At 45.0% G+C, this 25,879-nt stretch overlaps 1 protein-coding gene across 5 annotated transcripts in view; it reads right to left on the bottom strand.

Moving 5' to 3' along the window:
- The window catches only part of mis18bp1 (MIS18 binding protein 1), a 95,063-nt gene that overhangs the window by 32,850 nt on the left and 36,334 nt on the right, over positions 1 to 25,879 (bottom strand). For all 5 annotated transcript variants that reach the window (XM_070879408.1, XM_070879405.1, XM_070879407.1 and 2 more), the window contains one exon: positions 13,878 to 15,312. In XM_070879408.1, coding sequence (XP_070735509.1) covers positions 13,878 to 15,312 — 1,435 coding nt within the window. The remainder of the gene's footprint in view (positions 1 to 13,877; positions 15,313 to 25,879) is intronic.

Genomic DNA, 25,879 nt, shown 5'->3' with positions numbered 1-25,879 from the left:
GCAGAAGCATTGGTCACAATCTTTCAATCATCATTGGATATAGGAACAGTACCAGAGGACTGGAGGGTTGCTTATGGTACACCACTATTAAAGAAGGGAGTGAGATAAACCAGCAAACTATAATCCAGACAACTTAACATCAGTGGTGGGGGAAGTTATTGGAAACTATTAGGGACAAAATAAACTTTCATTTGGAAAGGCATGGGTTAATCAAGGAGAGTCGGCATGGATTTGTTAAAGGCAAGTTGTGTCTGACTAACTTGATTGGAATTCTTTGATGAGGTAACAGATGGTTGATCAAGGTACTGCAGTCCATCATCATTGGCAGTCCCTCGGAATCGAGGAAGACTTGCTTCCATTCTTAGCATGAGTTCTTAGGTGGCTGTACAGTCCAATACGAGAACCACAGTCTCTGTCACAGGTGGGACAGACAGTGGTTGAGTGGAAGGGTGGGCAGGGAGCCTGGTTTGCTGCACGCTCCTTCCACTGCTCGCGCTTGATTTCTGAATGCTCTCGGCGATGATACTCGAGGAGTTCAGCACCCTCCCAGATGCAGTAGATGTTGTATATATAGACTTTCAAAAGGCATTCGAAAAAATGCCACACCGGAGGCTTATTAAGAAAATGGAAGCCCATGGAATTAAGGAGAAAGTGCGGTATGGATACAAAATTGGCTCAGTGACAGGAAGCAACGGGTGGTAGTTTTTCAGTCTGGGAGGTGGTTTGCAGTGGTGTTCCCCAAGAGTCAGTTTTGGGTCCATTACTCTTTTGAATTTTTATAAATGATTTAGACTCAGGTGTAGGGAGCAGCATTATAATGTTTGCAGATGATACAAAACTTGGCAAAGTAGTTGATAGTAATGAGGATAGTTATAGGGTTCAGGATGACATCGAAAGGATGGTGAAATGGGCAGAAGCATGGCAGGTAGAGTTCAATGTGGAGAAGTGTGAAGGATTTTGGGAGGACTAATATGGAAAAACAGTATACTATGAATGGCATAATTTTGAAAAATATAGATGAGCAGAGATCTTGGTGTCAATATACACAAATCCTTAAAGGTGGCTGAGCAAGCTGATAAGGCGGTTAGAAAAATATGGGTTACTTGGGTTTATACACAGAGGAATAAAATATAAAAGCAAAGAGATCATGCAAAAACTTTATAAATCACTGGTTAAGCCTCAGCTGGAGTATTGTTGACAATTCTGGGCAGCACAATTCAGGAAAGATGTAAAGGCCTTAGAAAGGGTAGAGAGGAGGTTTACCAGGATGTTACCATGGATGAGGGACTTCAGTTATAAGGTGGGGTTCAAAAAGTTAGGACTGTTCTCCTTGGAACAAGGAAGGTTAAGTGGTGATCTAATAAGTGATTTTCAAGATTTTGACAATAGAGAAAGAAAAGTTATTCCCTCTTGCGAGTGGATCAATGGAGGTCATAGATTAAAAATCATTGGCAAATGATTTAGAGGGGAGGTGAGGAGAATTTGTTTTCACTCAGAGTTGTGGGGAACTGAAACACTCTACCTGAAAATGATGGTGGAAGCTGATTCCATAAATCATTTTTAAAGGGAGCTGAACAGATATTTGAGGATGAGCAAATGAGCAACTTACAGGATTACAGACAAAAAGCAGGGATGTGGGACTAAGCATGACTGCTCTTTCAAAGAGTCAGCACAGGCACAACAAGCCAAATGGCCTCCTTCTGTGCTGTAAATTTCTATGATTCTATGAGCCTCAGTACCTCCACCATTGTTGTAGTTTGGGATGACAACAGTCGTAACCAGTTATCGGGAATAAAACTAACCGACAGCCATCGTTGGCCATCGGAGACTGCACATCTCAAGAGTGACTTGTGCGTATTAATTACCTGAGTAGCACTGAATAAAATTAGAAGACATGGTGGCAGTGGCATGGTTAGTCCTATTGGTTTGAATGGTATTTGCAATCTTCCTTCATAGAGGTCAATGCACTAGGCCTTGTTAGAGAACTGCTTTATCAGATTTGGGAGATGCAGAATTATATTGTTGGTCAGTATTAGCAGGTTCTTCTGAAGGACAATTTGTTCTACTTACGAGGACAACCCCTCCCCGTCCCCCCTCCACCATTATCTCACTTCGACACTGCCTAAATCAACTGGCCAGTGAAACCCATGCCAGAAGAGCCTATCAGGGCTATCACCTACTCCCCCATTTAGCGTGTCCAGCAAACTCAGAGCTAGTTTCCGCTCAAGTACTACTGCAGGTCCATATCATAGACAACATAGTTAAAGACTTCTTTGCTCAGCACCATTCCTGTCCCTTTCAAAATCACCACCAGTCCCTTATTTTAAAAAAGTCTCGATTCATCTGTCCTCTCAAACTACTGACCCATCACTACCCTTTTCCTTGAACAATTCAGTGATAATCACTCCCAAACGCTCCATTTGAATCCCTTCAGTTTGGCTTCCTACCTGCTCACAGCACCGAGTGCACCCTGGCAAAGCCACAAATTACATGGTACGTGACTGTGCCATGTTATCATTTCTGATCCTGTGGCATTTGATACTTTTACGGTATCATCCATTGCCTCTCCTCCATTATCAGCATCATATTACAGATAAGGCCATCTCTGGCCATTTCCTTGTATCGCTCTCCACCCACATCCCCCTTCCCCAATTCAAACCCACTTCCTTCTGCATCCGCCCCTGGAAAAAACTCTCTCCAAACTCTCTTAGAACTGCACTTAACAATTCCAAACTGTCCAACCGTTGGCCCTTTCACCATGACATATCTGTAGCCACCAATCTGCTCAACCACACCCTCACCACCACCTTTGATAGAAACATAGAAAATAGGTGCAGGAGTAGGCCCTTTGAGCCTGCACCACCATTCAATAAAATCATGACTGATCATTCCCCTCAGTACCTCTTTTCTGCTTTCTCTCCATACCCCTTGATCCCTTTAGCCGTAAGGGTCATATCTAACTCTCTCTTGAATATATCCAATGAACTAGCAACAACACTCTGCGGTAGGGAATTCCACAGGTTAACAATTCTCTGGGTGAAGAAGTTTCTCCTCATCAGTCCTAAATGGTTTACCCCTTATCCTTAGACTATGTCCCCTGGTTCTGGACTTCCCCAACATCGGGAACATTCTTCCTGCATCTAACCTGTCCAGTCCAGTCAGAATTTTATATACTTATATGAGATCCCCTCTCATCCTTCTAAATGCCAGTGAATACAGGCCCAGTCGATCCAGTCTCTTCTCATATGTCAGTCCTGCCATCCCGGGAATTAGTCTAGTGAACCTTCGCTGCACTCCCTCAATAGCAAGAACGTCCTTCCTCAGATTAGGAGACCAAAACTGAACACAATATTCCAGGTGAGTCCTCACTAAGGCCCTGTACAACTGCAGTAAGACCGCTCTGCTCCTATATTCAAATCCCCTAGCTATGAAGGCCAACATACCATTTGCCTTCTTCACCGCCTACTGAAACTGCATGCCAACTTTCAATGACTGATGGATGTACCATGACACCCACGTCTCGCTGCACCTCCCCTTTTCCTAATCTGCTGCCATTCAGATAATATTCTGCCTTTGTGTTTTTGCCACCAAAGTGGATAACCTCACATTTATCCACATTGTACTGCATCTGCCACGCGTTTGCCCACTCACCTAACCTGTCCAAGTCACCCTGCAGCCTTTTAGCAGTCTCCTCACAGCTCACACTGCCACCCAGCTTAGTCTCATCTGCAAACTTGGAGATATTACACTCAATTCCCTCATCCAAATCATTAATGTATATTGCAAATAGCTGGGGTCCCAGCACTGAGCCCTGCAGTACCCCATTAGTCACTGCCTGCATTCTGAAAAGGACCCCTTTATTTCGACTCTGTGCTGCCCGTCTGCCAACCAGTTCTCTATCCACCTCAGTACATTACCCCCAATACCACGTGCTTTAATTTTGCACACTAATCTTGTGTGAGATCTTGTCAAAAGCCTTTTGAAAATCCAAATACACCACATCCATTGGTTCTTCCTTGTCCACTCTACCAGTTACATCCTCAAAAAATTCTAGATTTGTCAAGCAGGATTTCCCTTTCATATATCCATGCTGACTTGGACCGATCCCGTCACTGCTTTCCAAATGTGCTGCTATTTCATCTTTAATAATTGATTCCAACATTTTCCCCACAACTGATGTCAGGCTAACCGGTCTATAATTACGCGTTTTCTCTCTCCCTCCTTTCTTAAAAAGTGGTGTTACATTAGCTACCCTCCAGTCCATAGGAACTGATCCAGAGTCGATAGACTGTTGGGAAATGATCACCAATGCATCCACTATTTCTAGGGCCACCTCCTTAAGTACTCTGAGATGCAGACTATCAGGCCCCGGGGATTTATTGGCCTTCAATCCCATCAATTTCCCTAACACAATTTCCTGACTAATAAGGATTTTCTTCAGTTCCTCCTTCTCACTAGACCCTCGGTCCCCTACTATTTCCAGAAGGTTATTTGTGTCTTCCTTCTTGAAGACAGAATCAAAGTGTGTGTTTAACTGGTCCGCCATTTCCTTGTTCCCCATTATAAATTCACCTGAATCTGACTGCAAGGGACCTATGTTTGTTTTCACTCATCTTTTTCTCTTCACACACATATACCTATATCTATATAAATATATATATATATATCTATATAGATATATATATCTATATAAATATATATATATATATCTATATAGATATATATATCTATATAAATATATATATATATATCTATATAGATATATATATCTATATAAATATATAGATATATATAAAAAAAAAGCTTTTGCTCTATTTTCCCCCTCCTAATTAAACCCTTTGTCCTCCTCTGCTGTATTACAAAATTCTCCCAGTCCTCAGGTTTGCTGCTTTTTCTGGCCAATTTATATGCCTCTTCCTTGGATTTAACACTATCCTTAATTTTCTTTGTTAGCCACGGTTGAGCCACCTTCCCAGTTTTATTCTTACTCCAGAAAGTTTACCCATGTGATCTTTAAATGTTTGCCATTGTCTATCCACCATCAACCCTTTAAGCATCACTCGCCAGTCTATTCTAGCCAATTCTCATCTCATATCATCGAAGTTACCTTTCTTTAAGTTCAGGACCCTCGTCTCTCTCCATCTTAATAAAGAATTCGACCATATTATGGTCACTCTTCCCCAAGGGGCCTCGCACAACAAGATTGCTAGTTAATCCTCTCTCATTACACAACACCCAGTCTAGGATGGCCAGCTCTCTAGTTGGTTCCTCGACATATTGGTCTAGAAAACCATCCCTAATACACTCGGAAATCATCCACCACCGCATTGCCCAATCAATATCTAAATTAAAGTCGCCCATGATAACTGCTGTACCTTTATTGCACGCATCCCTAATTTCTTGTTTGATGCTGTCCCCAATCTCACTACTACTATTTGGTGGTCTGTACACAACTCCCACTAGCGTTTTCTGCCTTTTGGTATTCCGTAGCTCCACCCATACAGATTCCACATCATCCAAGCTAATGTCCTTCCTTACTATTGCATTAATTTCCTCTTTAAGCAGCAACACCACCCCACCTCCTTTTCCTTTCTCTCTATCCTTCCTAAATGTTGAATACCCCTGGATGTTGAGTTCCCAGCCTTGGTCACCCTGGAGCCATGTCTCCGTGATGCCAAATACATCATATCCGTTAACTGCTATCTGCGCACTTAATTCGTCCATCTTATTCCGACTACTCCTCGCATTGAGCACAGAGCCTTCAGGCATGTCTTTTTAACACACTTTGCCCCATTAGAATTTTGCTCTAATGTGGCCTTTTTTGCTTTTTGCCTTGGGTTTCTCTGCCCTCCACTTTTACTTTTCTTCTTTCTAGCTTTTGTTTCTGCCCCCATTCTACTTCCCTCTGTCTCCCTGCATAGGTTCCCATTCCCCTGCCATATTAGTTTAACCCCTCCCCAACAGCACTAGCAAACACTCATCCTAGGACATTGGTTCCGGTTCTGCCCAGGTTTAGGCCATTCGGTTTGTACTGGTCTCACCTCCCGCAGAACCGGTTCCAATGTCCCAGGAATTTGAATCCCTCCCTACTGCACCACTCCTCAAGCCACGTATCCATCTGAGCTATACTGCGATTCCTACTTTGACTAGCACATGGCACTGGTAGCAATCCTGAGATTACTACTTTTGAGATCCTACTTTTTAAATTTAGCTCCTAGCTCCCGAAATTCGTCTTGTAGGACCTCATCCTGTTTTTTTTTTACGTATATCGTTGGTACCTATATGCACCATGACAACTGGCTGTTCACCCTCCCTCTTTAAAATGCCCTGCACCTGCTCAGAGACATCCTTGATCCTTGCACCAGGGAGGCAACATACCATCCTGGAGTCTCGATTGCGGCCGCAGAAACGCCGATCTACTCCCCTTACAATAGAATCCCCTACCACTAGCTCTACCACTCTTTGTCCTGCCCTCCTGTGCAGCAGAGCCACCCACGGTGCCATGAACTTGGCTGCTGCTGCTCTGCTCTGATGAGTCATCCCCCTCAACAGTACCCAAAGCGGTGTATCTGTTTTGCAGAGGATGACCGCAGGGAACCCCTGCACTACCTTCCTTCCATTGCTCTTCCTGTTGGTCACCCATTCCCTATCTGTCTGTGTAACCTTTACCTGCGGTAAGACCAACTCACTAAACATGCTATTCACGGCATCCTCAGCATCGCGGATGCTCCACAGTAAATCCACCCGCAGCTCCAGTGCCGCAACGCAGTCCGTCAGGTGCTGCAGGCGGATGCACTTCCCGCACATGTAGTCGTCCGACTTCCCACATAGCACAGGAGGAGCATAACACGTGCCCGAGCTCTCCTGCCATGACTTAACCCTTAAGATTAACTTAATTTGGCAACAACAATGCTAAAAGGTTACTTACTGATAAAGAAAAAGTAAAACTACTCACCAGTCACTTACCCCCTTGGCTGTGACGTCACTCTTCGATTTCTTTCTACTTCTTTTTTGCCTCCCTGTTGCAGCTGCACCGACACCGCCGCTGCTCCGCCTACTCGAACGCCCCGCTGCCTACCCGACTCGATGCTGGCCTTTTGTAGGCCTCTCCGACGATGCCCTAGTCCCCATTAAAACCATTACTCTCTCACATCCTGACCATTACCCCATGTACAGCCATCCTCTTTGCTCCCTCAAGTCCAAGGCGTGCAGACTTGAACGGATGTGGCGGACAACTGGTTTAGGCATTCACCGCCAGATCCGGCTTGACCACAAAGAATGATCAGATCCTACTCTTGTCTGCAAAAAATGCTCACTATTCCAGGATCATTCTGCAATGCAAAGATAACACCCGACTACTATTCTCTACTGCTAACCATCTTCTTAAACCCCTCTCCCCTGTCTCCACCACACAAGTGTGAGGAGCTCATGGACTTCTTTGCCTCAAAGATTGAGACCATCAGATCAGCTGCCTCTGCTAGTTCCCTTCCTTCACCTCGACCACAGGGGCACTTTCTTTGAGGCTCCCCCTTGCCCTAAACTCGCATCTGTCTCTCGGTCTTTTTGATCTCCCCTCTTGACCTCTCCACGTCATCTTGTCCATGCGACCCACTTTCTGCTCCCCTGACCCTATTCCCACTAAACTGCTGACTACCCAACTTCCTTTTTTGGCTCCCATGTTAGCCGACGTTGTTAACAGTTCTCTGTCCTCAGGTACTGCCCCCGCCCCACCCACCCCCCACCCTCCTTCAAATCTGAGGCCATCAACCCTCTCCTCAAAAAAACAACCCTCGACTCCACTGTGCTTGCTAGCGACTGCCCCATCTCCAACCTCCCTTTCCTCTCCAAAGTCCTTGAACATGTTGTCGCCTCCCAAATCTGTGACCATCTTTCCCGGAACTCCATGTCTGCCGCAGTACAGACTCTGTTCTAATAAAAGTTACAAATGAGATCCTTTGTGATTGTGACAAATGTAAACTATCCCTCCTCGTTCTCCTGGGCCAGTCTGCAGCCGTTGACACAGTTGACCACTCCATCCATCTCCAACGCGTCTCCACCATCGTCCAGCTGGGTGGGACTGCACTGGCCTGGTTCCATTCTTATCTATCTAATCGTAGCCAGAAAATCTCCTGCAGTGGCTTCTCTTCCCACTCCTGCATCGTTACCTCTGGTGTCCCCCAAGGATCTATCCTTGGCCCCCTCCATTTCTCATCTATATGTTGCCTCTTGGCGATATCATCCGAATACACGGAGTCAGTTTCCATATGTACGCTGACGAAACCCAGCTCTATCGCTCCACCACTTCTCTCGAACCCTCCATGCTCTCCAAATTGTTGGACTGCTTGTCCGACATCCAGTACTGGATAAGCAAAAATTTTCCCTAATGAAATAGTGGGAAGTCCGAAGCCATTATCTTTGGTCCCTGCCACAAACTGCATTCCCTAGTCACGGACTCCATCCCTCTCCCTTGCATCTATCTGAGGCGAAAGCAAGCTGTTTGCAACCTAGGTGTCAGTTGACCCTGAAATGAACTTGTGTCACATATCCGCGGCATAACTAAAACTGCCTATTTCCACCAGAACTTTGCCGGCCTCCGCCTCAGCTCTTCTGCTGCTGAAACCCTCATCCATGCCTTTGTTACCTCTAGACTTGACTACTCCAACATACACCTGGCTGGCCTCCCACATCCTACACTACATAAACTTATCATTCAAAACACGGCAGTCCATGTCCTAACTCGCACCAAGTCCTGATCACCCATTACCCCTGCGCTCGCTGACCTATATTGGCTCCCGGTTAAGCAACGCCTCGATTTCAAAATTCTCATCCTGGTTTACAAATCCCTCTATGGCCTCGCGCCCCCCCAGCTCTAATCTATTTCAGCCTTACAACCCCACGAGATGTTTGCGCTCCTCAAATTCTGCTCTCTTGAGCATCCCTGGTTTTACTGCTCAACCATCGGTGGCCATGCCTTCAGCTGCTTAGGCCCTAAGCTCTGGAACTCCCTCCCTAAACCTCTCCGCCTCTTTCCTCCTTTAAGACGCTCTTTAAAACCTACCTCTTTAACCAAGCTTTTGGTCATCTGCCGTAATTTCTTATGTGGCTCGGTGTCAAATTTATCTGTTTTGTTTTAGAACACTGTTGGGACGTTTTACTACATTAAAGGCGCTATTTAAATAAAAGTTGTTGTTGCTGTCATGGGACTGCCCTCAATGACTCCACTCCTACCTGTCCAAAGACAGCTAGCACATCTCAATCAATGGCTTCTAATCTCTCCAGCGGTCATCTTCAGAGCTCTCAAGGATCTATTCTTAGCCCACTCCCCCTCTTCATTTACATGATGCCCCTTGATATCATAATTTGAAGGGATAGGATCAGTTTCCACATGTATGCTGATACCATCCAGCTCTAAATCATCATCACTTCCCTCATCTCCAGGACCAGCTCTGCGTTGCCAGATTATCTACTTTACACGCATGTCAAAATTTCCACCAACTGAACAATAGCACTGAGCAACTGGTCCTTGCTATAAAGTCCACTCCCATGCCACTGATTTAAATGGGTACGGTAGCCTAGTGGTTATGGGAATGGACTAGAAATCCAGAGGTTGACTGTTCAAATACCGTGGGAAATTGAATTAATTAAATCTGGTAATTTGTGGACTCACTCCAAATAAAATAACCATGAAAGTTGCCTGATTGTCTTAAAAATCTAACTAGCTCATTAATGTCCTTCAAAGTAGTGAACCTGTCACCCTTAACTGGAATTACTCACATGTGACTCTTAATGCCCTTAAGGCAATTAGAGATTGTCAATAATTGCAGCCTTGCTGGTGATGCCCAATTTCAGAAAAGGAAGACAAAAAACCTCAATGCCCCATCTCAGAAATTTCCTCACACTGAACCAGGCCATGCAATACTTTGGCACGCTGGGTTCAAATCCATTGTTAACAAGATGTAATACAACATGCAATTCTGGCTCCATAACACTATCCACCTCTGCTGAAATGCTTTTGCATACTTTTCTCACCAACTAGACTCAATCCCTCCAATATCCTCCTTCATAAATTCCAACTTCATAGAAATTTACATCACGGAAGGAGGACATTTCGGCCCATCGTACTGGCCGAGCTATCCAGCCTAATCTCACTTTCCAGTTCTTGGTCCGTAGCCTTGTACTTTACGGCACTTTAAGTGCACATCGAAGTATCTTTTAAATGTGGTGAGGGTTCCTGCCTCTACCACCTTTTCAGGTAATGAGTTCCAGACCCTCACCACCATCTGGGTGAAATAATTTCCCCTTATATCTTCTCTAAACCTCCCCTCAATTACTTTAAATCTATGCCCTCTGATTGTTGACCCCTCTGCTGAAATGCTTTTGCACACTTTTCTCACTAACTAGACTCAATCCTTCCTATCCACTCTATCCAGGCCCCTCATAATTTTATACACCTCAACCAGGTCTCTCCTCAGCCTCCTCTGTTCAAAAGAAAACAGATCCAGCATCTCCAATCTTTCTCCCTAGCCAAAATTTTCCAATCCAGGCAACATTCTTGTAAATCTCCTTTGCACCCTTTCCAGTGCAATCACATATTTCTTGTAATGTGGTGACCAGAACTGCGCACAGCATTTCAGCTGCGGCCTTACCAGTGCTTTATACAGCTCAAGCATAACCTCCTTGCTCTTGTATTCCATGCCTCGACTAATAAAGGTAAGTATTCCCCTTATCTACCTGGCCTGCTATCTTCAGGGATCTGTGGACCTGCACGCCAAGGTCCCTTTGTTCCTCTACATTTTGCAGTGTCGTACCATTTAATGAGTATTTCCCTTGCCTTGTTAGATCTCCCCAAATGCATTACCTCACACTTATCCAGATTGGATTCCATTTGCCACTGTTCTGCTTATCTGACCAGTACATTGATATATTCCTGCAGTCCGCAGCTTTCTTCTTCATTATCAACCACACGGCTTATTTTAGTGTCATCTGCAAACTTCTTAATCAATGCCCCAACATTTAAGTCCGCTGCCCGTATCCTGCAGTTATTTCTACTCGTCCCTCATCCCTGTCTTGCTGAACTACACTGGCTCCTTGTCCTTAATACAAATTTAAAATTCTTCCACAGTCCCGTCCCACCGTATGCCTGAAAACCCCTCCAGCCGTTTATCTCTTCTTACACCTGTCAGCTAACCAACAGCCTTTTGTACACCCCACCCTCCCTTTGCATTGGTGGCAAAATCTTCAGCCACCTGAGCCCCAATCTTCAGAACTCTCATCCTAAACCTCAAGGCTCTTTAATTGTTAACTTTAAAAACCTTCTCAAGACAACAACTTGTATTTATATACAACCACAACGTGTATTTAAATGATGCCTTTAATGTAGTGAAATGTCCCAAGGTGCTTCACAGGAGTATTATGAGACAAAACATTTGACACCGAGCCACATAAGGAGAAATCAGGGCACATTATCAAAAGCTTGGTCAGAGGTAGGTTGTAAGGAGCATCTTGAAGGAGGAAAGAGAGGTAGAGAGGCAGAAAGGTTTAGGCAGGGAATTCCAGAGCTATGGACCTAGGCAACAGAAGGCACAGCCACCAATGATTGAGCAATTATAATCAGGGATGCTCAAGAGGGCAGAATTAGAGGAGTGCAGATATCTCGGGGGGGGGGGGGGGGGGTTGTGAGGCTAGAGGAGATTACAAAGATAGGGAGGGGCGAGGCCATGGATCAATTTGAAAACAAGGATAAGAATTTGAAATTGAGGTGTTGCTTAACCTGGAGCCAATGCAGTTCAGCAAGCACAGGGGTGATAGGTGAATGGAACTCGGTGCGAGTTAGGATACGGGCAGCTGAGTTTTTGATCACCTCTGGTTTACTTAGGGCAGAATTTGGGAGGCCAGCCAGGAGTGCGTTGGAATAATCAAGTCTAGAGGTAACAAAGGCATGAATGAGGGCTTCAGCAGCAAATGAGCTGAGGCAAGAGCAGAGCCGGATGATGTTATGGAGGTGAAAATAGGCGGTCTTAGTCATGCTGCGAATATGTGGTTGAAAGCTCATTTCAGGGTCAAATATGACACCAAGGTTGCGAACAGTCTGGTTCAGCCTCAGACAGAAGTTGGGGAGAGGGATGGAGTCAGTGGTTAGGGAATGGAGTTTGTGGCGGGAACAGAGAACAATGGCTTCGGTCTTCCCAATATTAAATTGGAGAAAATTTCTGCTCATCCAGAACTGGATGCCAGACAAGCATCTGACAATTTATAGACCGTGGAGGGGTCAAGGGAAGTGATAGTGAGGTAGAGCTGGGTGTCATCAGCGTACATGTGGAAACTGACGCTGTGTGTTCGGATGATGTTGCCAAGGGCCAATAGGTAGATGGGAAATAGGAGAGGGCCAAGGATAGATCCTTGGGGGACACCAGAGGTAACGGAGGAGGGAAGATAATCCATTGCAGGCGATTTTCTATCTATGGTTAGATAGCTAAGAATGGAATCAGGTGAGTACAGTCCCACCCAGCTGGACGACGGTGGAGAAGGATAGAGTGGTCAACCATGTCTAAGGCTGCAGACAAGGCAAGAAGGACGAGGAACGATAGTTTGCCATTGTCAGTCACAAAGGATGTCATTTGTGACTTTGATGAGAGCCGTTTCAGTACTGTGGCAGGCGCGGAAACCAGATTGAAACGATTCAAACATGGAATTGCGGGAAAGATGGGCATGAATTTGGGAGATGACAACACGTTCCAAGGACTTGGGAGAGGAAAGGGAGGTTGGAGATGGGGTGGTAGTGTGCAAGGACGGAGGGGTCGAGGGTCGTTTCTTTTAAGGAGGAGTGATGACAGCAGATTTGAGGGAGAGGGGTCAGTACCCAAGGAGAGAGAAGCGTTAACAATGTCAGCTAACATCGGAGCCAGAAAAGGAAGTTGGGCGGTCAGCAATTTGGTGGGAATAGGGTCAAGGGAACAGGAAGCGAGTCTCATGGTCAGAATGAGCTCGGAAAGGTCATGATGGGAGATCAGAGAGAAACTGGAGAAAGATGTCAGGTCAGGGCTAGGACAGGGGGGATCCTTAGAGGAAATTTGGCCCAGTGGGCCAGGGGAAGGGAGGGAAGAGGCAGAGGCGGCCAAACTAATGGTCTCCATCGTAGAGACAAAGAAGTCCATGAGCTCCTCACACTTATTGTCGGTGAGGGTGGAGACTGGGGTGAGGGGTTTAAAAAGACAGTTAGCAGTGGAGAATAGAAGCTGGGGTTTATTTTGGCAGATGAGAGTAGGACCCGATAATGCTTTATGTGGTCCAGCCAGATCTGGCAGTGAACGACTAAACCAGTTGTCCGCCAAATCCGTTCAAGTATGCATACCTTGGACTTAAGGGAGCGAAGATCAGGGCTGTACAGATCAGGGAGAACAACCAGGGTGAGAGAGTAATTGTTTTAACTGCAGAAATGTCATGGTGAATGGAGGGCCAAAGGCTGGACAGTTGGGAGTTCATAATTAGTTATGAGAGTGGCGAGAGCTTTTTCCAGGGGCAGACACAGATGGAGATAGGGTTAGGGGTGGAAGGTGGATGTGGGTGGAGAGCACTCCAAGGAGGTGGCCACATGGGGAACACCTCAGGCATGATGCTTCACACAAGTCTTAAAAAAGGATGTCTCTGTGTGTTTTTTTAACTAACATGTTGTTCTGGTCCACTCCAGTAACATGCAGAAGATGCAATCTCAGAATTTATGCTTAATGGACAAAAGGTATTGCCAAACAGCACACGTTATTAGTATAAATTACCAAGAAATTGATTTGGAAAACATAGCTTAAAAAAAATGATGTCAGGCATATACAGTAACGTGACAATAATGTTTAGACTTCCTTAAACCTTTCAAATGTTCTTACCTGTGCAGGCAGTGTAATTCTTTCTTATTCCAGAGTTCTGCTTCAGTATCATCAGGAGAATGCAAGGATGTGCATTGTCTTGGTTGTTTTTTCTGATGAGACCTAGAATATGATTCAGGGTTGAAGTCCGTTACTGTCCTTTTATTTGAACATCTTGGTTTCTCTTTTACAATATCTTCAATCTCATTTGTTTCAGTCTCTGAATCATCTGCTACAGATGACAAAAACCTATTAAATTGATTCTTCGGTTTTCTTCGTGAAGAGCGTTGGTGACACTTTGATGCACTGCTTCCAACGTTGCAGTGACTTAGTTCTGCTTTATCTATTGGATGTGCCAGAGATGTTTGAACTTTGGCATTTATTTTTGAGGAGCATTTCAACCCACTTGTTTTAGTCATCTCAGTATAGCCAGTCCATAATTCCTCTTTCAACTTGTCGTTTTGATGATGAAAGGAAGGTTGAGGCTTTTGAACACTAGTTGTTGTTTGTCTCCCAGACCGACAGAGGTTACTCAAGGTAAGCTCGTCAGTATTGTTCTCTCTGATTTCTGTGTTGGTTGGAATGGAGTTGGCTGATGGCAACCTCTCAGACAAAATGCAATCTCTATTAATCGTTGAAGGGGTTTGGACTGAAGATTCTTCAGACTGTGACTTTGTGACACCAGTATAGTTAATATCGTCTGCAGTTGAAATAATTTGCTTATTTACTGGTGCTTGGTTTTGTTTATTGACACACCGTTTGAAGTTCGTAGTTCTCATTTTCCTTTTAATGTTAAGCTTGACATTTTCACTGGTCTTCAAACTCTCATCTTCTGATTGACTCAATGAAATTGTTTTTTTGATGGATTTTGAAGAATGATTGACTTCGTTGTGTCTACTTTTAGAGTTACTTTCAGAACTATCGTTGTCAATTGTACCCTCCATTTCAGATGAATTACTCATTTCTGCCGTACACATTTTTCTTCCTTTATTCCTGTGGTTTTGGACATTGTCTAATGACTCCTTTGATTTTATTGTCCTATTTCTTAATTTGTAAGGATCACGACGTTTCGCTTTCATGGGTCTACTATTAAACTCGTCATAAAAAATATCACTGGCACTTGCATCTTCTACTTCAGATGAATCACTCGTTTTTATGGGGGCCAAATTCCTTCCTTTATTTCTGTTTTTATGGACATTGTATAACAACCCACTTAATTTTAGTGTTTTGTACCTTAATGGGGTCACAACAACAACTGGGTTTAGGTCACTATACTTTTTCTTAATTGATTTTTTAATTTTAGTATTTGAAGTACTTTCATCTGTACTTGAAGTGTCCTGTCCTGGCAACCGTTTCCGTGGTTGGTTTCTCGTGATACATTTCACTGGCTGGTCTTTGGATTTTTCACTTGCCTTTTTTCCCCCTTTGGCATCTCTTTCCATCTTCAGAACTGGATCTATTACAAGAAATAAGCTAAAATACACCTGGAGATCTGGTATTCAAATAAAGTGAATATTTACTGTAAAGGATTAGTTATCTTTAGGCATAGCAGTCAGCATTCCATGAGAAACAATAAATTTACTATAATAGTAAAATGCAATGAAAATTTTGGACAAATGAAACACTTATTCCACTTGTCACTATACATCTTTCAGGAGGCTGTACTAGTTTTCCCTGGAGGATAGTTCGAACATGTGGAAAAAAGGTCCCCTAGGTTGATGAAATAGACTACTGTGATGTTGCCTTCCAGAAATGCACAACTCAATTGCAGATTTTGTCTTGCATTATAGAAGGGCAAATCGTACAATCTTTGATTTCTATTAGCTTATTAACATTATTCATCATCAGGGTGAGATAGGGGTGGTAACTAATTCAATTGTTTGAGAGCTCAAAGCAAAAGCTTGATTTACCTGCTCTTCCATATTTGTCAATACTATTGAGGCAGGAGATTCTGATACAACAATCTTATTAGAAACCTTATAAGGTTTGCAGCTGGGACTGAAGGCAGCAAGTACTCACTGTATAGTGATGCTCATGGACTTTCAATTGGGAGCTCTTGTTGAAAAACGTAGACATTGATCTGCATTCCAAAGCAAAGCACCTTTGGTTGGAAGGAAAATCAGGTCGATTCCTTTACAGGCACGTGCTCTGATCTGCCCTATTTTCTGATATTTGCTGCACCCAGGTGATCTAGTGTGCTCGGTGCAGACCAGGAAAATCTTGCCAAATATTCTCGAGAAGGGCATCTACTGCATTCTACTGTTGCAGTATAGTGTTCTAAAATACTCTATCCAAAGTTTTTCTTAATGGTGGAAACAAACATCTTGATAAACTCAATATTTTATGAAAAATAATTAACTTCTACTGCAGGGGATCAACAGGGAAGGGTCAATAGTAAAAACAATTGGTACATTCAGAAAATGCCTACTTAATTAACATGTGAAAATGCGATACCTAAACATCATGATGTCAACAGCATCTAAAAAGATCTTCCCTTTTTGTGACCTCAGCTTAAGTGGAGGATATAGAAAAAAGAAATGTGACAATTATTTCTAGTATGGCAACTAAGTAGCAATGTGGAAATAATAGACAAGGATTCAATGCTGATGGATAAATGCATGCAGATTTTAGGTACTAAGATGATGTTGCCAAGTACTTGGCTAGCAGATGGACTATTTCTTAATTGTGCGCCGTTTTTTGGCGTGAAATCCTCCCTTTCCAACTTTCGCCAATGTTTGTATGCCGGCGCCGACCATGTGCGCCAGTTTAAACATTTTTACGCAGACACGAGTGAAAACTGGATTGGGCTTAAGGAACTTGGCACGGCACACAAAAAGACATTGGGGTCAGCCAAAAGAAGACAAAATAAAGTACAAATACATGGATTTTTTTTGGACAGGGTACTCTGAAAATAACTTGGAGGCGCAATGTAAAAAACAAATGTATAATTTTTTCCAGAGGGAACTGAAATAACTGGATTCTTTTTCACCCAAATCTGTTAAATTAAGGAAATCGGCATGGCGCACAAGTTGATATTGGAGCGAGGCAAAAGATAAATTAAAATACAAATGCATGATTATTTTTTCCCACGTAACTCTGAAATTGGAGCAAGGGAAGATTTTTCAGGGGGAACTATTTCATGGATGTTCATGTTTGGCCCCCCACCCCTCCCCCAACTGCAACCCCGGGCGGAAAGGACTGCTCCCCGCTGTAACCCGGGCTGAATGGCCCTTCCACTCCCCGTCCTGCTGCAAACCCGGGCCATAGAACTTCAACTTGCAGGGGGAACGGGACCGGGAGCCCGGAGAGCCATTCGGCCTGGGATTGTAGTGGGGGGGAGCAATCCTTTCTGGCTGGGTTACAGCGGGGGTATGGCCTTCAGCTTGCTTCAGCTGTCAGTGTGTCTCTGGTTGCCCTGGCAACCTCAGCTTTTCGCGCATACCCACAGAGTTTTTGGCGCACACTTGAAGCTCCGTCCTCAGAATTAACTTTGGGTAGTGCAGCGCCAAAATTAAATTTTACTTTGAGGAAAGTTGCAATTTTCTTTTTGGCTCAATCGGGCAAAAAAAGAATTGTACATTATTGTACGCGGGTGCCAAAAATCGGGAAAGTGGAAAATAGGGGCCCATGTACCTCTAACCCCACCACACTTAAATGAAGTTCCTCATTAAACTTAAGAACATAAGAAATAGGAATAGGAGTAGGCCATACGGCCCCTCGAGCCTGCTCCACCATTCAATAAGATCATGGCTGATCTGATCATGGACTCAGCTCCATTTCCCCACCCGCTCCCCATAACCCCTTATTGTTTAAGAAACTGTCTATTTCTGTCATAAATTTATTCAATGTCCCAGCTTCCACACATCTCTAAGGCAGTGAATTCCACAGATTTACAACCCCCAGGGAAGAAATTTCTTCTCATCTCAGTTTTAAATGGGCGGCCCTTATTCTAAGATCATGGCTTCTAGTTCTAGTCTCCCCCATCAGTGGAAACATCCTCATTGCATCCACCTTGTCAAGCCCCCTCATAATCTTATACGTTTTGCTAAGGTCACCTCTCATTCTTCTGAATTCCAATGAGTAGAGGCCCAACCTACTCAACCTTTCCTCATAAGTCAACCCCCTCATCTCCAGAATCAACCTAGTGAACCTTCTCTGAGCTACCTCCAAAGCAAGTATATCCTTTCGTAAATATGGAAACCAAAACTGCACGCAGTATTCCAGATGTGGCCTCACCAATACCCTGTATAGCTATAGCATGACTTCCCTGCTTTTATACTCCATCCCTTTGCAATAAAGGCCAAGATTTCATTGGTCTTCCTGATCACTTGCTGTACCTGCATACTAACCTTTTGTGTTTCATGCACAAGTACCCCCAGGTCCCGCTGTACTGCAGCACTTTGCAATCTTTCTCCATTTAAATAATAACTTGCTCTTTGATTTTTTCTGCTAAAGTGCATGACCTAACACTTTCCAACATTATACTCCATCTGCCAAATTTTAGTCTGCTCCTTACTCCTACTTTCATTATTGTAAGGATGAGAAACGTTACTGGGAGGTGAGCAATACCAGGCTCCCTTATGCCAAGAACCAAACATGTTCTGCATACAGGTAACAGACTAGATGTAAGGAGATCACACTGGGAGAAGAACATGGACTCAAAGTGATTTAAATGAGGTGTTGATGATTAAAGGAGTTGATAGGGTAGATAACGTGAAACTATTTCCTCTGGTGGGGGACACCAGAACAAGGGGGCATAACTTTAAAATTGGAGATAGGCCATTCAGGAATGATGTCAGGAAGTACTTCACACAAAGTGTAGTAGAAATCTGGAACTCTCCCCCCAAAAACCACTTGGAAGAGGCACTGAGGGACTTCAATGTCCATCACCAAATTTGACTCGGCAGCACCACTACTGACCGAATCCTGAAGGACATAGCTACCAGACTGGGCCTGCCAACACGAGGGAGAAACTTCATTGACTTTGTCCGCACCAATCTACCTGTCACAGATGCATCTGCCCATGACAGCATTGGTAGCAGTGACCACTGCAGTCCTTGTGGAGATGAAGTCCCATCTTCACACTGAGGACACACTTCCTCGTGCTGTGTGGCATTAATACTGTTCTGAATTGGAGATTCAGAACAGATCCAACAGCTCATAACTGGGCACCCATGAGGCACTGCAGGCCATTAGCAGCAGCATTGTTTTCCACCACAATCTGAAACCTCATGGCATAGCATATCCCTCACTACCATTATCAAGCAAGGGGACTAACCCTCGTTTAATCAGCCTACTCTCAATCATCAGCAAAGTGATGGAAGGTTTCGTCGACAGTGCTATCAAACGACACTTACTCACCAATAACCTGCTCACCGATGCTTAGTTTGGGTTCCGCCAGGACCACTCGGCTCCAGATCTCATTGCAGCATTGTCCAAACATGACAAAAGAGCTGAATTCCAGAGGTGATCTGAGAGACTACCCTTGACATCAAGGCAGTATTTGACCAAGTATGGAATGAAGGAGCCCAAGTAAAATAGAACTCAATGGAAATCACGGGGGGGGGGGGGGGGGGGAGTCTCCACTGGCTGGAGTCATACCTAGCTCAAATAAAAATGGTTGTGGTGGTTGGAGGTCAATCATCTCAGCCCCAGGATATTGCTGCAGGAGTTCCTCAGGACAGTGTCCTAGGCCCAACCATCTTCAGCTGATTCCTCAATGTCCTTCCCTCCATCATAAAGTCAGAAATGGGAATGTTCGCTGATGATTGCAGTGTTCAGTTTCATTCGCAGCTCCTCAGATAATGAAGCAATCTATGCTTGCATGCAAGAAGACCTGGATAACATTCAGGCTTGGGCTGATAAGTGGCAAGTAACATTCGCGCCACACAAGTGGCGGGCAATGACTATCTCCAACAAGCAAGAGTCTATCCACCGTCCCATGTCATTCAACGACATTACCATTGTCGAATTCCCGACTATCAACACCTTGGGGGGCGGGGGTTGGTGCCACCATTGACCAGAACCTTAACTGGACCAGCCACATAAATACTGTGGCAACAAGAGCAAGTCTGAGGCTGGGTATTCCACGGCAAGTGCCTCACTTCCTGACTCCCCAAAGCCGTTCCACCACCTACAATGCCCAAGTGAGGAGTGTGATGAGTGCAGCTCCAACAACACTGAAGAATCTCAACACCATCCAGGACAAAGCAGCCCGCTTGACTGGCACCTCATCCACCACCTTAAACAGTCACTCCCTCCACCACCAGCACACCAGGCTACACAGTGTGTACCATCTACAAGACGCACTATAGCACCTCCCAAACCCACCGAGAAGGACAAGTGCAGCAGGTGCATGGGAACACCATTACCGCCAATTTACACATCATCCTGATTTGGAAATATATCGCCATTCCTTCATCGTCACTGGGTCAAAATTACATAGGATATATGGCACTGAAACCAGGCCATTCGACCCAACCAGTCCATGCTGGCGTTTATGCTCCACTCGAGCCTCCTCCAGTCTTTCCTTACCTAATTCAGCATAACCCTCTATTCCCTTTTCCCTCATGCGCTTATCTAGCCGCCCCTTAAATGCATCTATACTATTTGCCTCAACTACTCCGTTTGGTAGCGAGTTCCACATTCTCACCAATTTCTGGGGAAAGAAGTTTCTTCTGAATTCCCCATTTCATTTCTTGGTGACAATCTTATATTAATGGCCTCGAGTTATGCTCTTCCCCAGAAGTGGAAACACTCTCTCTGTATCCATTCTATTAAAACCCTGCACTTGATATTTGGCTTAGGATGAAAATTATACATGCAGGATATACTGGTTCAGCAGTTATAATAAGCAACACTCCACTGTTTCTACAGGTGTAGCTATACATATTGGGCAGTGGCTTTATGGAAACCAGGTCAGCCCTCAGCCTTCTTTTGTCCAAGTAAAAAGAGACCCAGCTTGTTCATCCTTTTCTGAAAGGTATAACCCTTGCATTTTTGGTATCATCCTTGTAAATCTTCTCTGCACCCTCTCCAGTGCCCCTATATCCTTTTTAGGATTTGTAGACCAGAATTGTACGCAGTACACCAAGTGTGGTCTAACCAAGGTTCGATACAAGTTTAGCACAACTTCACTACTGTTCAATTCTACCCCTGTAGAAATAAACCCTAGTGCCTGGTTTGCTTATTTTACGGCCTTGTTAACATGTCGCTATTTTTAGTGATTTGTGCATTTGTACTCAGAGATCCCTTTGTTCCTCTACCACACCCAGGCTCGCACCCTCTAAGTAATAAGTGACCTCCCTATTCTTCCTACCAAAATGTAATACATCACATTTATCGGTGTTGAATTTCATCTGTCAATTATATGCCCATTCTGCAAGTTTATTAATGTCTTCCTGCAATTTGTTGCAGTCCACCTCAGTATTAACTATGCCCCCAAATTCGGTGTCATCCGCAAATTTAGAAATTGTGTTTTTGATTCCAAAGTCTAAATCGTTAATATATATTATGAACAGTTGTGCCAGCACTGATTCTTGTGGAATGCCACTACCCACCTTCTGCCACTGTGTATAGCTACCCTTTATCCCCACTCTCGGTCTTGAAGCCAGCTAGCTATCCATTCTGCTACTTGTCCCTGGACTCCGCATTCTCTGACCTTATTCATTAGTCTATTATGTGGTACCTTATCGAAGGCCTTTTGAAAATCTAGATAAATTACATCTACTGCATTACCATTGTCTATTCGCTGTCACTTCTTCAAAAGATTCAATGAGGTTGGTCAAGCAACACTTTCCCTTTTAAAATCCATGCTGGTCTATTCATTATTATATTTTTGGTTTCTAGATGTTCTTCTATTTTCTCCTTTAGTAGAGATTCCATTATTCTTCCTAACACCAATGTTAAGCTGACTGATCTATAGTTCCCTGGACATGTTCTATCTCCCTTCTTAAATACATTTATTATGTTAGCTATCCGCCAGTCCTCTGGCACTACACCTTTTCCAAACAAAGTATTAAATATATGTAGTAGTGCCTCTGCTCTCTTCCCTAGATTCTTTTAAAATGCGCAGATGTAATCTATCTGGACTGAGTTTGATTAGTTTATTTAATATATCTCTATTTTAAATGCAGTTATTTCATTACTAATCTTATGATTAATCTTATGATCCAATGTCCCTGGTAAATACTGAGGCAAAGTAATTATTTAACATTTCTGCCATCTCTCCTATGGTATTATCCTGTTCATCTCTTAGTGGCCCTATTCCCGTCCCAACCTTCCTTTTTATTGATGTGCCTGTAAGATATTTTACTATTTTGTTTTATGTTCCTCTTTGCATTCCTAATTTTTTTTTGGACCTCTTTCCTAATCTCTTTCCTAATACTTTCCCTTATCATGCTCTCCCCTGCTATCCATGTGCTTAATGTGTGCCTCTTTCCTTACCCTCAATTGTTCTCTCGTGGCTTTATTCATTCATGGTGTCTCATTAGTGTTTAGCTTGTTCTTGTTTTTTAGTGGAATATATTTTTCCTAGACTCTATTGAGCACAGTTTTAAATGTTTCCCATTGCTGTTCTCCATCATCGTTTGCCAATATTGTTGTCCATTTTATTTTCTTAAGTTCTATTCTCAGCCCCTCAAAATCAACTTTTCCCCAATCTATTACCCTGGTCTTCGTCATACTTATATCCTTCTCAATTATTACTTTAAAGTGTATTATATTATGGTCACTACTGCCTAGATGTCGCCATACTTTTAATTCTCTTATCTGCTTTGGTTCATTCCCAATTACTAGATCCAATAGTGAATCCTCCCTTGTTGGGATTTTTACATAGTGGTTTAGAAAGGAGTCCTGTACACATTGTAGGAACTCCATTCCCTTAGGACCTTTACCTACCTCTCCTGTCCAATTAATATCGGGGTAGTTGAAATCCCCCATGATTATTACTCTATGTTTGTTACTTATTTCCCCAATAGGTTTGCATAGTTCTTGCTCCACCTCCCTTCCACTATTAGGTGGCCTGTAGACTACCCCCATTGGTTTGATTGATCCTTTATTATCTTTTATCTCTATCCACATGGGTTCTATTTCTGTTTTGTTGATAGCTGCGTCACTTTTTTCTACTGCCATTATGTTATCCCTACTAAGTATAGTTACTTCACCTCCGCTTTTTCCCTCTCTATCTTTTCTAAATATGTTATACCCTGCAATGTTTAATTCCCAGTCCTGATTTTTCTGTAGCCATGTCTCAGTAATCCCTACTATATGTGGTTCCTCGCAATGCATATTGCCTCCAGCTCCCTTGTTTTAGTGCGAACACAAATCCTGGAACTCCCTCCCGAACTGCACTATGGGAGTACCTTCACCACAGACTACAGCGGTTCAAGGCGGCGGCTCACCACCTTCTCGAGGGCTATTAGGGATGGGCAATAAATGCTGGCTTTGCCAGCAACATCCACATCACAGAAACACATAAAACAAAGTAAGCAGCTAGTATAACCTTCCCGATTGCCATACCCCTGCTTTGCATAATAATGGAGCAGCAAAAGGATCAGCAGAGCCAAGAGGCTCTGAGAGTGAGGCATCACTGCAAAAGACAGCAACCTACTCTCCATTACCCCTATTGGAAACTCTCCATTAGTGCTCAGTTTAAACCCGTTTTTACTTTATGGCATAGGAAATGAGCCCCGCAGGAAATTCTGCGCAAGTGTGATTCAGGAAAGTGAATACCATAAATGCAAATTGAAACTGGCTTGCTTGGGTTGCATGGAAAAGCTTGTTTTGCATGTCAGATATGGGCCACACGTTGGACTAAGGAAAGGAGAAATCAGAAAATTATGGAATGAAAAAACTATAAGTTTTCTATTATTAACTATTCAATGGACAGATGCCAAATGGAGTTGAATAACACACATCAAATATATAATTCCTTGGAAGTGCAAATGGGACATAGAGTACAAGTAGGAGAGCAAGAGTTACAGTAAGTTTTACATGGCAATGGTTAGGCCACATATACGGAATGTAATTTTGGGCCTCCCAGGGGCCAAGTTTCGGCCTGAGTTGCTCCTGTTTTTTGGAGCAACTGGTTTAGAATGGAGTATCTTAGAAATTGAATTCTCGGCATTTAGTTTGCTCCAGTTCTAGTCAGTTAGAACAGTTTCACTTTGGAACAGATTTTTTTTTCAAAAGGGAGCGCGTCCGGCCACTTACGCCTGTTTTGAAAGTTTAGGCAGTGAAAACATACTCCAAACTAACTTAGAATGGAGTAAGTGTAGATTTTTGTTCGCTCAGAAAAACCTTGTCTACACTTAGAAAATCAGGCGTAGGTTACAAATCAGGCGTAGGGAATGGGATGGGGGGGGGGGGTTTAAAGTGAAGTTTACAAACATTAAACACTTCAGTTTTACAAATAAAGAGCCATCATCAATAATAAATGATAAATACATCAATAAATCAAAAAAAATTAATTAAAAAAAAATAAAAAAAGAAAATCAATAAATAAAACATTTTCTACTTACCGACTGCAGCACTGGGAGTCCTCCAACAGTGTGCTGGGACAGCCCCCCAGTGTGTTTCTGACAGTGGGGGGAGAGGGGAGAGGAGAGGGTGGGGGGAAGAGGGGAGAGGAGAGGGTGGGGGGAAGAGGGGAGAGGAGAGGGTGGGGGGAAGAGGGGAGAGGAGAGGGTGGGGGGAAGAGGGGAGAGGAGAGGGTGGGGGGAAGAGGGGAGAGGAGAGGGTGGGGGAAGAGGGGAGAGGAGAGGGTGGGGGGAAGAGGGGAGAGGAGAGGGTGGGGGGAAGAGGGGAGAGGAGAGGGTGGGGGGAAGAGGGGAGAGGAGAGGGTGGGGGGAAGAGGGGAGAGGAGGGGAAGAGGGATGGGGGGGAAGAGGGGAGAGGAGAGGGTGGGGGAAGAGGGGAGAGGAGAGGGTGGGGGGAAGAGGGGAGAGGAGAGGGTGGGGGGAAGAGGGGAGAGGAGAGGGTGGGGGGAAGAGGGGAGAGGAGAGGGTGGGGGGAAGAGGGGAGAGGAGAGGGTGGGGGGGAAGAGGGGAGAGGAGAGGGTGGGGGAAGAGGGGAGAGGAGAGGGTGGGGGGAAGAGGGGAGAGGAGAGGGTGGGGGGAAGAGGGGAGAGGAGAGGGTGGGGGGAAGAGGGGAGAGGAGAGGGTGGGGGGAAGAGGGGAGAGGAGAGGGTGGGGGGAAGAGGGGAGAGGAGAGGGTGGGGGGAAGAGGGGAGAGGAGAGGGTGGGGGGAAGAGGGGAGAGGAGAGGGTGGGGGAAGAGGGGAGAGGAGAGGGTGGGGGGAAGAGGGGAGAGGAGAGGGTGGGGGGAAGAGGGGAGAGGAGAGGGTGGGGGGGAAGAGGGGAGAGGAGAGGGTGGGGGAAGGGGGAGAGGAGAGGGTGGGGGGAAGAGGGGAGAGGAGAGGGTGGGGGGAAGAGGGGAGAGGAGAGGGTGGGGGGAAGAGGGGAGAGGAGAGGGTGGGGGAAGAGGGGAGAGGAGAGGGTGGGGGGAAGAGGGGAGAGGAGAGGGTGGGGGGAAGAGGGGAGAGGAGAGGGTGGGGGGAAGAGGGGAGAGGAGAGGGTGGGGGGAAGAGGGGAGAGGAGAGGGTGGGGGGAAGAGGGGAGAGGAGAGGGTGGGGGGAAGAGGGGAGAGGAGAGGGTGGGGGGAAGAGGGAGAGGAGAGGGGGGGGGAAGAGGGGAGAGGAGAGGGTGGGGGGAAGAAGGGGAGAGGAGAGGGTGGGGGGAAGAGGGGAGAGGAGAGGGTGGGGGGAAGAGGGGAGGGTGGGGGGGAAGAGGGGAGAGGAGAGGGTGGGGGGAAAGAGGGGAGAGGAGAGGGTGGGGGAAGAGGGGAGAGGAGAGGGTGGGGGGGAAGAGGGAGAGGAGAGGGTGGGGGGAAGAGGGGAGAGGAGAGGGTGGGGGAAGAGGGAGGGAGAGGAGAGGGTGGGGGGGAAGAGGGGAGAAGTGAGAGGGTGGGGGGAAAGTAGGGGAGAGGATGAGGGTGGGGGGGGGATAGAGGAGGAGAGGAGAGGGT

This window comes from Pristiophorus japonicus, chromosome 4, assembly GCF_044704955.1.
Source record: "Pristiophorus japonicus isolate sPriJap1 chromosome 4, sPriJap1.hap1, whole genome shotgun sequence".
Classification (NCBI taxonomy): domain Eukaryota; kingdom Metazoa; phylum Chordata; class Chondrichthyes; family Pristiophoridae; genus Pristiophorus; species Pristiophorus japonicus.
The sequence above is the reverse complement of the archived record's forward strand: the minus strand, read 5'-3'. Positions and strand labels throughout refer to the sequence as shown.